The sequence below is a fragment of the Ascaphus truei genome, chromosome 10, assembly GCF_040206685.1.
Source record: "Ascaphus truei isolate aAscTru1 chromosome 10, aAscTru1.hap1, whole genome shotgun sequence".
Taxonomy (NCBI): Eukaryota; Metazoa; Chordata; class Amphibia; order Anura; family Ascaphidae; genus Ascaphus; species Ascaphus truei.
This window is the reverse complement of record NC_134492.1, coordinates 30,838,228-30,851,616: the sequence shown is the minus strand read 5'-3', so window position 1 is coordinate 30,851,616 and position 13,389 is coordinate 30,838,228. Positions and strand designations below refer to the sequence as shown.

General features: G+C 43.3%; 1 protein-coding gene across 2 annotated transcripts in view; it reads right to left on the bottom strand.

Annotated features, from left to right (window-relative positions):
* Positions 1-10,143, bottom strand: part of ABCD3 (ATP binding cassette subfamily D member 3) — a 40,039-nt gene extending 29,896 nt beyond the window's left edge. The window contains exon 1 of one of the 2 annotated variants that reach the window (XM_075616447.1): positions 9,973-10,143. In XM_075616447.1, the coding sequence (XP_075472562.1) occupies positions 9,973-10,079 (107 nt within the window). In that variant the 5' untranslated portion in view covers positions 10,080-10,143. The remainder of the gene's footprint in view (positions 1-9,972) is intronic. The other variant, XM_075616446.1, reaches the window with a different exon arrangement.
* Positions 10,144-13,389: the final 3,246 nt, after the last annotated feature.

Sequence of the window (13,389 nt, the reverse complement as noted above, 5' to 3'; positions counted from 1 at the left end):
ACGGCAGCTCGCGCATGCGCCTGTCAGCACGTCCTGAACAGCAATACCGGCTCCCTACCTGTACCGAAGCTGTGCGAAAGCGGGGAGACTATAGAGCCTGTTACAAATGTGTTATTTACATCAGTTATGCACGTATATGACGATTGCAGGACACTACATGCATCGATAAGTGGAAAAAAGGTACTGCTTCACTAACTACATTTTCGCTTTACATACATGCTATGGACCCATTGCGTACGTTAATCCGGGGTGTGCCAGTAATGCTTAGCAGAAGCAGTTGTCCGTTTTCTACACCAAAGCATAATATATTTCCTATTTGTTTGAAGTGGGTATAATCTCTCCTACCTCTGGCAGTCTGTATCTCGCCTGTGCCTGACACACCTGGCTGTGAGAATGCAGGAAGCGGGAGGGTGCATGGTTACATCCGAGTAACGTTTTCATTTATATTTCGGTGTACACTTTTCTTTTTGTATTATCTTGTTGTGTTTGTAGTTAGTATTGAATTTTTATTTATGTTTAAACATTTTGAAGTGTCTGTGTGTGTCTTGCCGAAGGGTATAAAAAGCTACCTAATCAGTGAAGTTCTGGTTCTTGATGAGTTGAGACTTGGGTATGGGACTGAGCTGGTTGTACCAAACTGCCTGTAGTTGGACATTTTATTTTGTTCCCGTTTTGCATGAAGAATAAATTATCTTGACTTAATATGAAAAAAAACAAAACACATCTATGCCTGTCGATTGAGCCCCCTCGCAATTTGTTTGATCCAAAGCCCCTAAAGAAATGAAATTTGTAATGGACTGCCCCCAAAATTATAGCATTCAAAATGTGTCACTTGCACTGTTAGAATTGTTTAGTGAAGCCAATTAGATTTATACATTCTTTACAAAAGTTATTCTTCCTGTCTGGCTACCTGCAATTGCACCATTGAAACACTGGTATACTGTACTGAAGCTATTATAAAGTGGTCCTTTTCTACATTACCTTTTGCTCTTGACAATCTACCAGCACCAGTTTATTGTCCTTAAAAAGATCTTTTGAAATAAATATGGATAAATACTCATTAAGCAACTAGTTCTTGGTTTAAACCAACTGAAATCTGCATTTAAACAGTAAGCTGCAGAATGGGAAATAGGAGTATTCGGTATTTCACGGCAAGAAAGTCTAGAAATGCATTTGTTGACTTGGTCATTCTCTTATTGAACATCCATATCTACTTCTGATCAAATCATCACTCTCAAAATAAGACAAGAATATGCGTAACGATACTGCTTTAAGGACCATTAACCCCTTCATTAATATAAAGTAAAATGAAAAGGTGGAATGAAGTTACAAACCGGTTATTCAGTTAACCACACTACTAGGAGGCCAACCCACTACAGCGATTCATCCACCATTATCATCTTAGTTTTGGCAACAAACTATACTTGCACAAGTACATCTTTAACAGCTCATATGATATGATGGTGCAGGGATATGAAAGAGGAAACATGCTTTGTCATGTCTGCCATTCACTAGGTGTGGCTGTGTAAGGTAGATAGATCAAACAGCAGAAGAGCAAATCTATGCTTTGTGCAAGAAGCATTCATTGCAACAGAATACAATAGATACCTATGCAAGTTGGTTGCAACTCTACAGCAAATTTATGCAAGAGGCAGCTCCAGATCTCAGGTGACTTAATAGTGTCTGCGCTTCCCTCGGTTCATGTCTCTCCTTCAAGAAGCAGTGATGATGATGATGGAGGAGGGAGAGAAATGGAGGAGGCAAAGGGGGAGAGGAGATGAGGAGGAGGAGGGGTATAGATGATAATGACGACAAGGAGGGATGGGGAGAGGTGAGGGATGAGATTGCGCTCCCGCTCTATCTTTTTCTCCTGCGCCCCCCTCTCCGCCCCCCCCTTACTTTGGCTCCGGCGTTCTGGGCATCATGATGTCACATTGCGATGGCGAGGCGTCTCCAGAGTCCATCTGAACCAAGGTAAGTGAAGTTTACAGAGGCCTTCGCCACTTTCCTGGCAATAAATATAATTGCATTCAGGAAGCGCGCAGGCCCCTGTAAACCCTCCCCCCCACAGCCCGCAGATAATCTCACGCACCCCCGAGATAGAAGATCAGGGAGAAGATGGGAGGGAGAAAAAAATTCTAGTCACTATTAATATTAATATTAATGGAGCCCTAAAAATGTTTTTTTGCCCGGAGGCCCGCAAATGTCTAGCTACCCCACTGGATTCTACAGGTCTGCAGATCAAAGCGCATGCGCCAACTACGGTGTCCGCGCGCAGTCCAAAGAGCTCCAGGTGCTTACATGAACTTCATGAGGTTCATGTAAGGACCTGGAACTCTTTGGACTGCGCAGACATCGTAGTCGGCGCATGCGCTTTGATCTGCAGTCCTGTATACCAGATGCGGGATCAGGAGAACACTGCACCGAAGTGCGGAAGCTGGCGACATGTACCGGAGGCGGTTATTCACAGGAGTTCATTGTCACTCACTTTTTAGTTTAATAAAATATCCTTTTATATCTGTATCTGCGGTGTTGTCTTCCCTCACATGTGACCGGTGAGGTTATAACTGTGGAGAATCTGGAAGGGAGCATTAGCCGATTGCTGCAGTGAAGGAGCAGCGTAGAGGAAAGAAACCATTCTATAGATTTAGTACCACACATGGCCGTGTGAGTATGTCTATAGATTATATTTTATATCACTTGTTCCATTTTTACTATCATTGTCGATTTGTCAGTGATATCTCTGACTTTGCATTTCTATATTTTTTTTTTTTGCGCCCCCCGCTCTCTCTTTCATATCCTACACCGAGGAACGTGGTAAGACCCTCCCTGGGGCTGAGCACAACCCTATATTCTGGGCCAGTATTGTGTGTCGGAAAATTATATTTCATATTTGTAATTGCTTATATCACTGTGCATGTACTATTGAGAAGGAGAGCACCCCAGTCTGCCTATACCATACACTTATTCAATAAGCTCTGATGTGGCAGATTGCCTGAAAATACCCAAGTCAATGGGAGTTTTTGCACTTCAACTTAATTAATAAGTCCAACCAAAGTTTACTCATTCAGGACTTTGCTTACACTAGGAATCATGGTTCGTAACATTTCACATGGCTGTTTAATCACTGTTCAGGTTGTACAGAATATTATTAAATCCCATTATCTTTGGCAATGACCAAAATCCAACGTGTAACAGGATACTGCAGAATGGACTTTGGATTCCAGCAACAAGCCCTGATTCTATCACCTAGGTAATGTGACATACATTTCTATTCAGGCATAATGTGCGTAGCCTGCAAATGATTAAAAAAAAAAATAATAATAAAATAATTAACTAATAATGCTACTATTCTTACAAGTACACAGATTGACATAGGCCTGGCTGCACTAACCAAAAATATCACATGGTATGTGCTATAGCTTACTTCATTACGTGTCTTAAATAATCATGTACAGGCATACCCCGCTTTAAGTACACTCACTTTAAGTACACTCGTGAGTAAGTACATATCGCCCAATAGGCAAATGGCAGTACACGCATGCGCCTGTCATCACGTCCTGAACAGCAATACCAGCTCCCTACCTGTACCGAAGCTGTGCGCAAGCAGGGAGACTATAGAGCCTGTTACAAATGCGTTATTTACATCAGTTATGCACGTATATGACGATTGCAGTACAGTACATGCATCGATAAGTGGGAAAAGGTAGTGCTTCACTTTAAGTACATTTTCGCTTTACATACATGCTCCGGTCCCATTGCGTACGTTAATGCGGGGTATGCCTGTACCTAAAAAGCCCCTTATGCCCAATATAACCATGCAACCGTCAGTATCGTTAACTCTTGAATCACACTGTCCGGCACAGAAGCAAACAGCTATTTCCAAAGATTCCATCTGCATGCCTCACAGTCTCCAAGGTCATTCTGCATTAACACTACAAATATAAAAGGTTACAGAAATGGGTATGAAAATTAACAAAGTGTGCCGTAGTTCACTAAAATTTGCATTGTAAAGCTAAAGCAAATAAAAAATGCCACTTGTGAGCACATTCACGTCTCCAACCCTGCCTTTCCCCATTATCTCTTAGCATAGTGTTTCCACTGCAGCCAGGGATTCTGGGAAGTGACATGCAAATGAGCATAGTGTGTCACCGTTTACTTCACGTCGATTTTAAAATGGACCCATAGTAAAGCTAGAATCAGGTTACACACAAGACAGAAAAAAAAATCCTTTATCAAAGTGATCCACAAATAAATAGCCGGTTTGCTATAATACAGATCGATAAAGTTGTGAACCTCAGAATTAAGACTGATAACAGTGCCACACCTTACAGTGATTCATGTACTTTCTGCAGGCTGCGCCAGGTTAATGATTTGTACGCGCACTTAAGGACCTCGCTGTCAATGAAGATGTTGCATCACGATAAGCAAGTTATGAAATTTGTCCAGAAAGATTACACCCATGAAGAGGAAAACAACTGCAAAATGGGGACACTCACTTTGTTGCAGTGTGTATTTATTGCCCAAGAATATTTATCTATATATAAATGAAGAACAACCTTTTCACTTTGTATTATAAATGTTTCTATATGAAATGAGTGGAAACTCACAAAAGTATTACTGGCTTTCTTAATAAAATGCATTCCCAGAGAGTAATCTTGCACAAATATGTTTTTTTGACCTACTGGGGAATGAGGTGTCAATAGTAAATAGATAAGTTGCTGACCATTTGACCAGTGGAAAATCAAATGTGGTTCCACCTCTACACCATGTTAGTAAAATAAAACCGTTGAAAGGTGAGTCCTAACACCCATCCTGCAGCAATTACAAGAACGGCATGAGATTTGGGAACTTTCAGAAATATAAATGTTACTTACTATTTCTTAGTACAGTTTTACACAATAGAGATTTTAAAAACAGACTAGTGGCACTATTTCTAGACGCTCTAAAACTTTAGCATCCAGCAACTATAATTATTTATATGGCGACACTAGTCAGAAAACCAATACTGCTGTTTAATGAATGGAACCCAAAAATTAGTGGGAGGCTTCTTTTCTTTGGGACCATATTGAAAGGACAGATCTGACTTGCAAAGTCAGAGGTGTTTGTATGCACTGGTGGCATCACTTGACGGTCAATGAACACTGTTTACTTCCTTGGACTTCAGTTCAGTTATAAAAGTAATATTAAGAAGCAAAGAATCATGAGACACAGTGTTCCCCTGATAAGTCACCGGCACTTTCTCAGAGGAGGTAAAAGTTCCATCTAACTCAGTGTTTTTCAATAGGGGTTCCAAGGAACCCTGGGGTTCCCCGGGCATCCCTTAAGGGTTCCCTGCAATTTTCTGGTAATTTGAAAATTGTATCAAATACAAAAGAATTCACAATGGCTCTGATCATAGACGCACTATTAGAGATGGTTGGGGTGTTCCCAGTGGCGTAGCAAGGCATTCGCAGGCCCCCCCGAGCAATTTTTTTGTAGTTTGGCCATGCATGCACGACCGGCACATGCGTACTGCGCAATCATTTTTTCCCTCTGCTGCACATGCACAATCACCACTTGCCGGCTGCTCGTTCGCATGCGCAAATCGGCAAGCTCCGATCGCGCATCTGTGGTAAACAAGTGCCGATCGTGCATGCACAGTAGAAAAAACCCCGATCGCGCATGCACAACTGCAAAAAATACGCTGGAGAGTGGGCCCCCGGCTTTAGCTACCCCACTGGGGGTTCCTCAGAATTTCACTTAGGGTTCCTTAACCAAAAAAAAAAATAATAATAATAATAATAATAATAATAATAATTGGAAAGCACTGGTTTAGCTTGTAGACAAATCATTATTTTGAGGTTTAAGGGAGCAATCCGTGCTGGATGGTTTTTTTTGGCAATCACCTGACCCATGGAGTCCAGAGGAACCAATTTTTAGCACATTGATATCCGGTTCGGGATATATTACTCATTTTGTCCAGGGGGTGGGGATGAATATTTTGCTCCCGGACAGCGTGTGTGAGAGAAAAAAAAACAAAAAAAAAAAAAACAATTATATATATATATATATATACAAATATAACTGTATGCTCATCTGCATGTCTTAGGCAGGTCTGCAACCCCGCCTTTCCCCATTATCACCCAGCATACAGCACTTCCACTGCAGCAAGGGATTCTGGGAATTGACATGCAAATGAGCACACAGTGTCACTTTTTGCCTCAATAACCATTTTTAACATGGTTCCCTATAGGCTTAAGCTTGCTGCATGGTCACAGCTTTGAGCACATATATATATATATATATATATATATATATATATATATATCTCATTGTCGTTTCAGAAAGCTGTAACATTGACTTTGCAGCTTTCTGTTGGTGACACGGCAGCCATGTTTGCAGTTTTTACTAACCAACATGGGTTTGCGGATGTCAGGGGGACCCAAGGTCAATTAAGCTTTATAAAAAAAAAAATTAAGTGGTTTTTGGATATTGCTGCTTTAAAATCATTCTACTGCAGTGTCATTCATCTTTAAAATGAAAGGATTATTCTCAGACTGGAAATGTACCAAATCCGTTGGATTCTTCTAAAGGTTACAGTACAGCTGATTTGCAAACAAAATGTTAGGTAATTTACAAGTAAATAAAATCTAAACATAAAAAAAGACATGTGATTATTTTTCCTAAACTCAGTCAAAACAAAATGCTGCTACAAAAATAAAAAATATATAAATATATAAATATATATATATATATATATATATATACACACACACACACACACTATAAAAAAAAAAAAATGATGTGTGCATTGAAAAATGAACAATCCTTGCTTCTCTGCTGTAAAAGAAAGGAGACATTCTTCCAAATGTATGAATGTGCAGCAAGAGAAAAGCAGAGGCTGTGTGAGCCGACTGTTCCTTAATGTGCTACTAATCTAACCTCTGTCTTACAAAAGCTGTGGTATGTGAAATAGCCACTGGTTAGTAATACAGAAGGGCATCATACGGTTATAAAGATATACAGATAACCGGTACCTTGGATGAGAGGTCTTTGGACACCAGAGATGAATTGTCAAGTAAGCCACATTGTCTAACTAACAACTGCTGGATTTTAAATATGTATTGACAGTGCATCACATATGTAGGAGCGCAGCTGAGCAAGCTACAGAGCCTCAGTGACATCAGAACACACATCGATATTCCATTCTGAGCAAGCACAGAGGTCACCAAATACCTGGTAACAAGGCCAGTGAACAAAATTGCAGTAGCAAATGAGAAACGCCATCTTACCAGTGTTTGAAGATAAACCAGACAAAAAAGTACAGGCCTAATGAAGTGAATTAGGCTGTGTTAGCCCCATCTTCATATGCCTCATTATCAATATAAGTACTTCTAAGTACTCAATATAAGGCCCCTATGCAATATGGAGTGAAGCAGTTTCCCAATTCTGTAAGAGTTAACCTCCATTCAAATGAAAAGGATGAAAAATTATCTCCAGCACAAAATAGCAACTTCACAGCACACTGATTTAGTTGCGCTGGCTGATGTTAGGAACTGTAGCAGGACTGTTACATTATCACCTCGCAATCATCGGTCCTATCCTCCAGTATGTCGTTAGAAATCAGACGTCCCATCTCCAAAAGCAGCTTTATTAATCAGGTTTCCCAAAAGTGACAATGGAGATCAAACAACCGATTAAGAAAATTCCACACCACCTTAAAAAAGGTATTAGGTAGCTTGCGGAAATACTGTACAGTGAACTACGAAGATAGCAACACCTGAAGTGCTACAAAGCCTATAACAGTGCAAATCCAGGAAGGTAAAAATCAATTGGGGTTTAAATACGCATGGTGTTATACAGCATCCTCATAATTTTCATTCACTTGTCTAAATCTGATGTCACGAACACCCCGGCACTACAGAAAACACTAGCATTAATCTGCTTCTTCTCTAAGTAGTTCTACGAATGGTCACTGTAATGGAATATACAATACACTTCATTTTAAGTACCCAATCACAACCAATTACAGCAAACAATAAAAATGCAATATCTGATATTGTACATATTTTTCCATTCTAAGGCGGAAAAACATTTTGCATTATCATCCCAGACTTCAAATGTCTCAACCGTAAAGACATGAGAAACAAACTGGTCAATATGTGGTCAGATCTCCTGCATGGACTGTACATTTAAAATAAAAAAAGATAAAACGCAGAAGAGTTTCCAAGGCCAGCTTTGTTTGCTTATTTTAAAGCGAACCAATACTTAGCGGGCCCTTGGAAGTCTGCTGCTTCATATGCCGCTCCTTCATTTGGCTGAACGCATAAAATGATAACAGTCTGAACTCTGCACCACTGTCAGATCTAAGATTGTCCTGAGGAACATGCCCAGGAAGAAACCGGACCTTGGCTGAGGCCACGTGGATAAAAACGTATTTTTGACAATAAATAAGTACCTTTAAATGTACAATCCCACCTAACAGGATAAGGAGGCTGACAAATAAAAATACACTAAGCCATAAAACACATTCTCTACCACTTTAATAGTTAGAATTAAATAATGTTTCACAGCCATAAAAATGTAGGCCAAAAGCATTGTGATAAGTATACTAAGCAGTAGAGTTACGCAGTTACAATTCATGACCCTCAATGCTGATGGTCCTGCACTCAGAAAAGTTGACAGGTCTTTCCTTATCCTCATATCTCTGTTTCAGGTGATATTTCTATACGTTGATAACTATTAACTTATATATATGTTTTACTTCCCATTCAATTTTTTATTTTTACTTTGTCATACTGTAAACTTGTCCTTTTATTTTATTTGTAATGCTCTGTACACTCTTTAAACTTGGAAAATATTTTAATCTAAAAAAACAAAGAGTTACCAAATCTTATGCTGATAAAGTACCACAGCTCCTACACACCATGGGAGAGAATGGGCTGCATATTACATGCTCCAGAGAAGACTTCATTTATTTGGAGACAATAGCAACTCATTCATTCTCAGGACCAATGCAGACATACACAACCACTGAAGTCATAATTATACAACAACGTGTCTCATTTGTATGGTTCATATTACCAGATTTAATTTATTTCAGTCATTGCTACAATACTTCAGCACTGCAACACTAACCTCACAAGTGAGATTACCACTAAATTATACCAAAATACATTTACACTTTTTGGGGTCTTGGATGTCAGTGTATCATGTGACAGCTTTACCAAATGCTTGCTACTATACTACTGCAATAACACCTGACTATGGGTAGATCAGCATATCCTATATGTTCAAACAAATCAAAGACGTAGTAGCAGTAGATACATGTGCGTGTGTGTGTATATATATTCCATAATGAGAATGAAGTGTTGACAACCCAGACTACAATTCTCCTAAGAGCCTTATGCAGCCTTATTTTCCACTTGTGAAGGGTTTTAACAAATATTGGACCATACTACTATTTGAGATCTCCCTTCTCTTGTGGTTTAGACATACAAGTCAAAGGACCACTTATATCCAGTGTCGCAGACATGTGATAAGCAGTATGTGGTGGGGGTAACATGTAGTGGGATTTCTGGGCCACAGATGACCTCTTTACAGCTGAAGGAGTTACTCAGTTGTAATGTCACCGCCTTTGAAGTGGGTGACCCGGTATGAATCCAAGTGTCAGCTCTCTTTGTGACCTTGGGCAAGTCACACCATCGCCCACATGCCTCAGGCACCACCTTCATAGATTGCAAGCTCTACAGGGCAAGAGACTCCTCGTGCCTGCAAGCTTCTAAATAAAGTGCTGCATACACCTTCAGCTCTACATAAGAAAAATATATGAGTATGCTACAGGAGCATCAAGCATCAGACTATTAAAGTCTATAAGCCCCTGCTGAGGTGTTGGGGCCACGGTCCCACACCCACGGCCTCTGGTGGCGAGTGTCCGTCCGGTGCACAGTGTTTGCACCAAGCACCCTGCCCCCCCGCCCCACATCTCACCTGGCAGCCGCCCTCCGCCACTTGCCGAGCAGGTACAGCAGGAGGAGCGCCGCCCCGGCCGCCGAGGAGTTACGGGCAGTCAGGTACTTGCTGTACACCGGCGCCATGGTCACCCTCCGCAGCTGCACAGGAGGAGGAGAGGGGAAGCCGGTCAGGGGCCCGCGGCATGCTGGGAACTCTGCTAGCCCCGCCTGTGACTCCGCCCGCCTCTGCCATCACCATGGAAACAGCTTAGTGCTGCACAGGCCTCACTCATCTCACTCGCCTCACAGGCCTCACTCACTGTGTAGGAGGAGAGTGGTGATGCAGACACCTAAAGTCTCCCTTTTTCTATTAGAGATTTCCTTTTATTTAATACACATTTTTGTTTAATAATGTTTCATTGATAAAAGTCCCTCCTCTAAATAAACGGCAACGAGGGATTGAGAGATTTCTATTCCCCTCCCAATTATTTATATGATAAGCGCATTTATACTAAATGTCTGGAGAGAAGGCAGCAAGCAACCACAAATCCCACACTTAGTACTCAGTAGAAAGTTTAAGGTGTGAAGTGTTGGAAATGTAATGAAGTGAAAGCACTCACATGTATAACACTCCTGGTTTTATTTAATTTTTTCTAAAACCATGTTGTTGTTGTCCAGCCTGCAATGCATTGCAAAGCCACTGAGGGTGCAATAGGGTTAAATAAATAAAAGCAATGTCTGACATGTGATGATTATTTATATTTAGATTGTACTATTTCGTGTCAAAGAGCTTTATAACGGTCCCCAAGAGGCATTTGCACAGTCATGTGTTGGAACTGTGTTAGTACAATCCTGAAGCTAATGAAATGGCCCTATAATTAAAAAGGGGGGAAAAAATATACTTATCAGAGACAGAATGATGAAATTAGACTGTTTGTGAGCCAAAATTCGTCAGTTTTGTTTGAGGTCTCAAATCTATACCCAATGGTTTTAATGGGCAGTTCTGAAAGTCTACATATGTAAAAAGAAGACAATGTCCAGCAAATATCCCATCGAGGCAATAAGGAACTTGGACACTTGTTTTGAATGGCCAGATAAGGGGAACTGATGCTTTTAGATCTTTTTACGAGCAAGGGCCATACGAACAAAAAGTTAAGTAAAATGCCATAAAACGTAGTTTCCACGAGGCACATCTCATGCAGTGATGTTGCATTAATCCGTATGTGGTATATTTTAATGCAGACTAAGGCTACGGCCCCAGTATTAACTGCTGCACGCCACCTGGCAGCGCATGCACAGATAAAAGCTGCGATTGGCGATCTGTAGGGGAGCTAGGGGATGCGCCGGGGGCGGGGCCATGATGGGGGGGTGCGGCCATGACGGGGCATATCTGCCCTCCCACTGGCTGCCCGCCGTACACGTGATCGCGTTGCGGCACGGGAAGACAAAATTCTTGTCTTCCCTGCCAGCGTACGCGTCATCGCGCTTTGCACGCCCACACACACACGGCCACTAGGGCCTGCCCCAAAGAGGGCTGTGCTGTGGTGTGTGGTGCGCATGCGGTAGTGCACGCCGCAGCGGTCACTGGCCTTATTAATACTAGCTGAAAGTACCCAGCGTTGCTCGGGAATTCTAAGAAACCAACCTCATCCCCTTCCCCTCCCTCATCTCCCATATATCACTTTCACTGTCTCCTTTCAGTGTAAACTTTATAGCTATCTGACTTATTATGATGTCACCAGTATGATATCACGTGCCAAATATACCAGAGACTCTTACATCCACCACCAGTCTAAGTTCTTTCAAATCTAAGTGTAACGGGTTTCCCCCCCCCCAATCGCAGATTATACTGTGGGTGCGGGGAAACATACAGTGTTACTCGGGTGTGGTGCGTTACCTGTTGGCTCACAGGAGGGCTGAGCTTCCGCCACGGGGAACCTGGGGCAATTATAACACTATGGGTAACCACTTACTCGGTGCAGCGCTTCCACCTGCGATGGCTCCCACCATAGGGGGAGTGGTTCCTCGCAGGACACATACAAATAACCAATACACAGTGATGTATAATAACTAGTGACTGTACTAACAGGCAAGACAACATATCACGGCAATACCATAATAACCTGTGTCCCTCTCTAGAGGAGACACTTACTGCGTCGCGCAGGACGCTTCCCCAACACCAGGTGATCCCACCCAGTGCCCCGAGAATCCTCACCCAATGTCCCGCACTCTTGGAGAGAACGTGGGTGACTGCGCAGTCACTATTAAACTAAGGGCCCGTTGGTGCACGTGTTGACTTAATAGTACCTGCCCGAGCACTCCCGTGCTCGGATCTCCAACTGGCTTCGCAAAGGATCCGGCGACCGAAGAACACCGGAACCACCTCCAGGACGATCCCACCCGGAGGACTGCTGCAGCCGCAATGATGAACTGCACCCACCTTAATGCACGGAGGCAGCGCCCGCTGAGTCCCTAACTGACTTCACTAACTACCTGGACAATACTGTACTATAGGCCGTCCCTACAGCACAGCAACCTTGATGACTTATGGGGAAACTCCTAGGGGCCTACAGGTGTTAATAACCTGCCCCACTCCCCTAACTCTTCCCAGTCCTGACTATTACTTAACTGGTCCCAGCGCCTGCAGCAACAAGCTGTGACCCACTGGATGCTGCAGCCAACATGCTGCGCAATACTGTTCCTGCCTGTCAGACCTCACAGCACTGACAGCCGTGACCCTGACCAGACAGCACACTAACACTAAGGGCAGCGTCCCTATCTTGGGCCATCCCTATTCAATTACCCACTAACCTGGTGGGGAGTTGGGGCCTACCTGGAGTGTGGGTACCTATCTGGGTGCAGGACCTGCACTCGCTCCCCGCACCCTTCCTTCCCTCACAGCTCCCTGGCTCCAACTGTCTAACGTGGTGCAAGCGTGTGAAAATGTATCCAATCTGCAGGTACATCTTAAGCCCTATTGGCTCCCTGGCATCACGTGGGGCATGCAGAGGCTCATGGGACTCGTAGTTCCTGCTCAGAGCCTTCCCTGGTAGGCTAGGCCTTCGCGGGCTTTCTATCCACTGCCCTGTGCCTGCGTAAGCTATCGGGGGCTGCCGTGACTCTCTCACTACCTTCCCTACTCTCACGCGACTTCTCCCTAGCTCTGGGGCCTTACCTGCGCCTGCGCGATGACTGCGCATGCGCGAGTCTCTCCTCAATGGCGGCGCTTTCTTCGCGAGCCACCGGGACCCTAGCGACGCGACCGCGGCCTTAGCAATGGCCCGATCGCGTCCCCGGCAACCGGCCGCATGCAGGGGAAGACGCGCTGCTCCCTGCTCCGGCCCCCACCCTTGGAAGCAGCCGTCGGGTCCGTCGGCACCCGCGACCGCACTGCAGAAGAGGAGGGGGGTCTCCAAGAGCCACGGGAGCTCAAGGCTACACTCTCCCCTTGGTG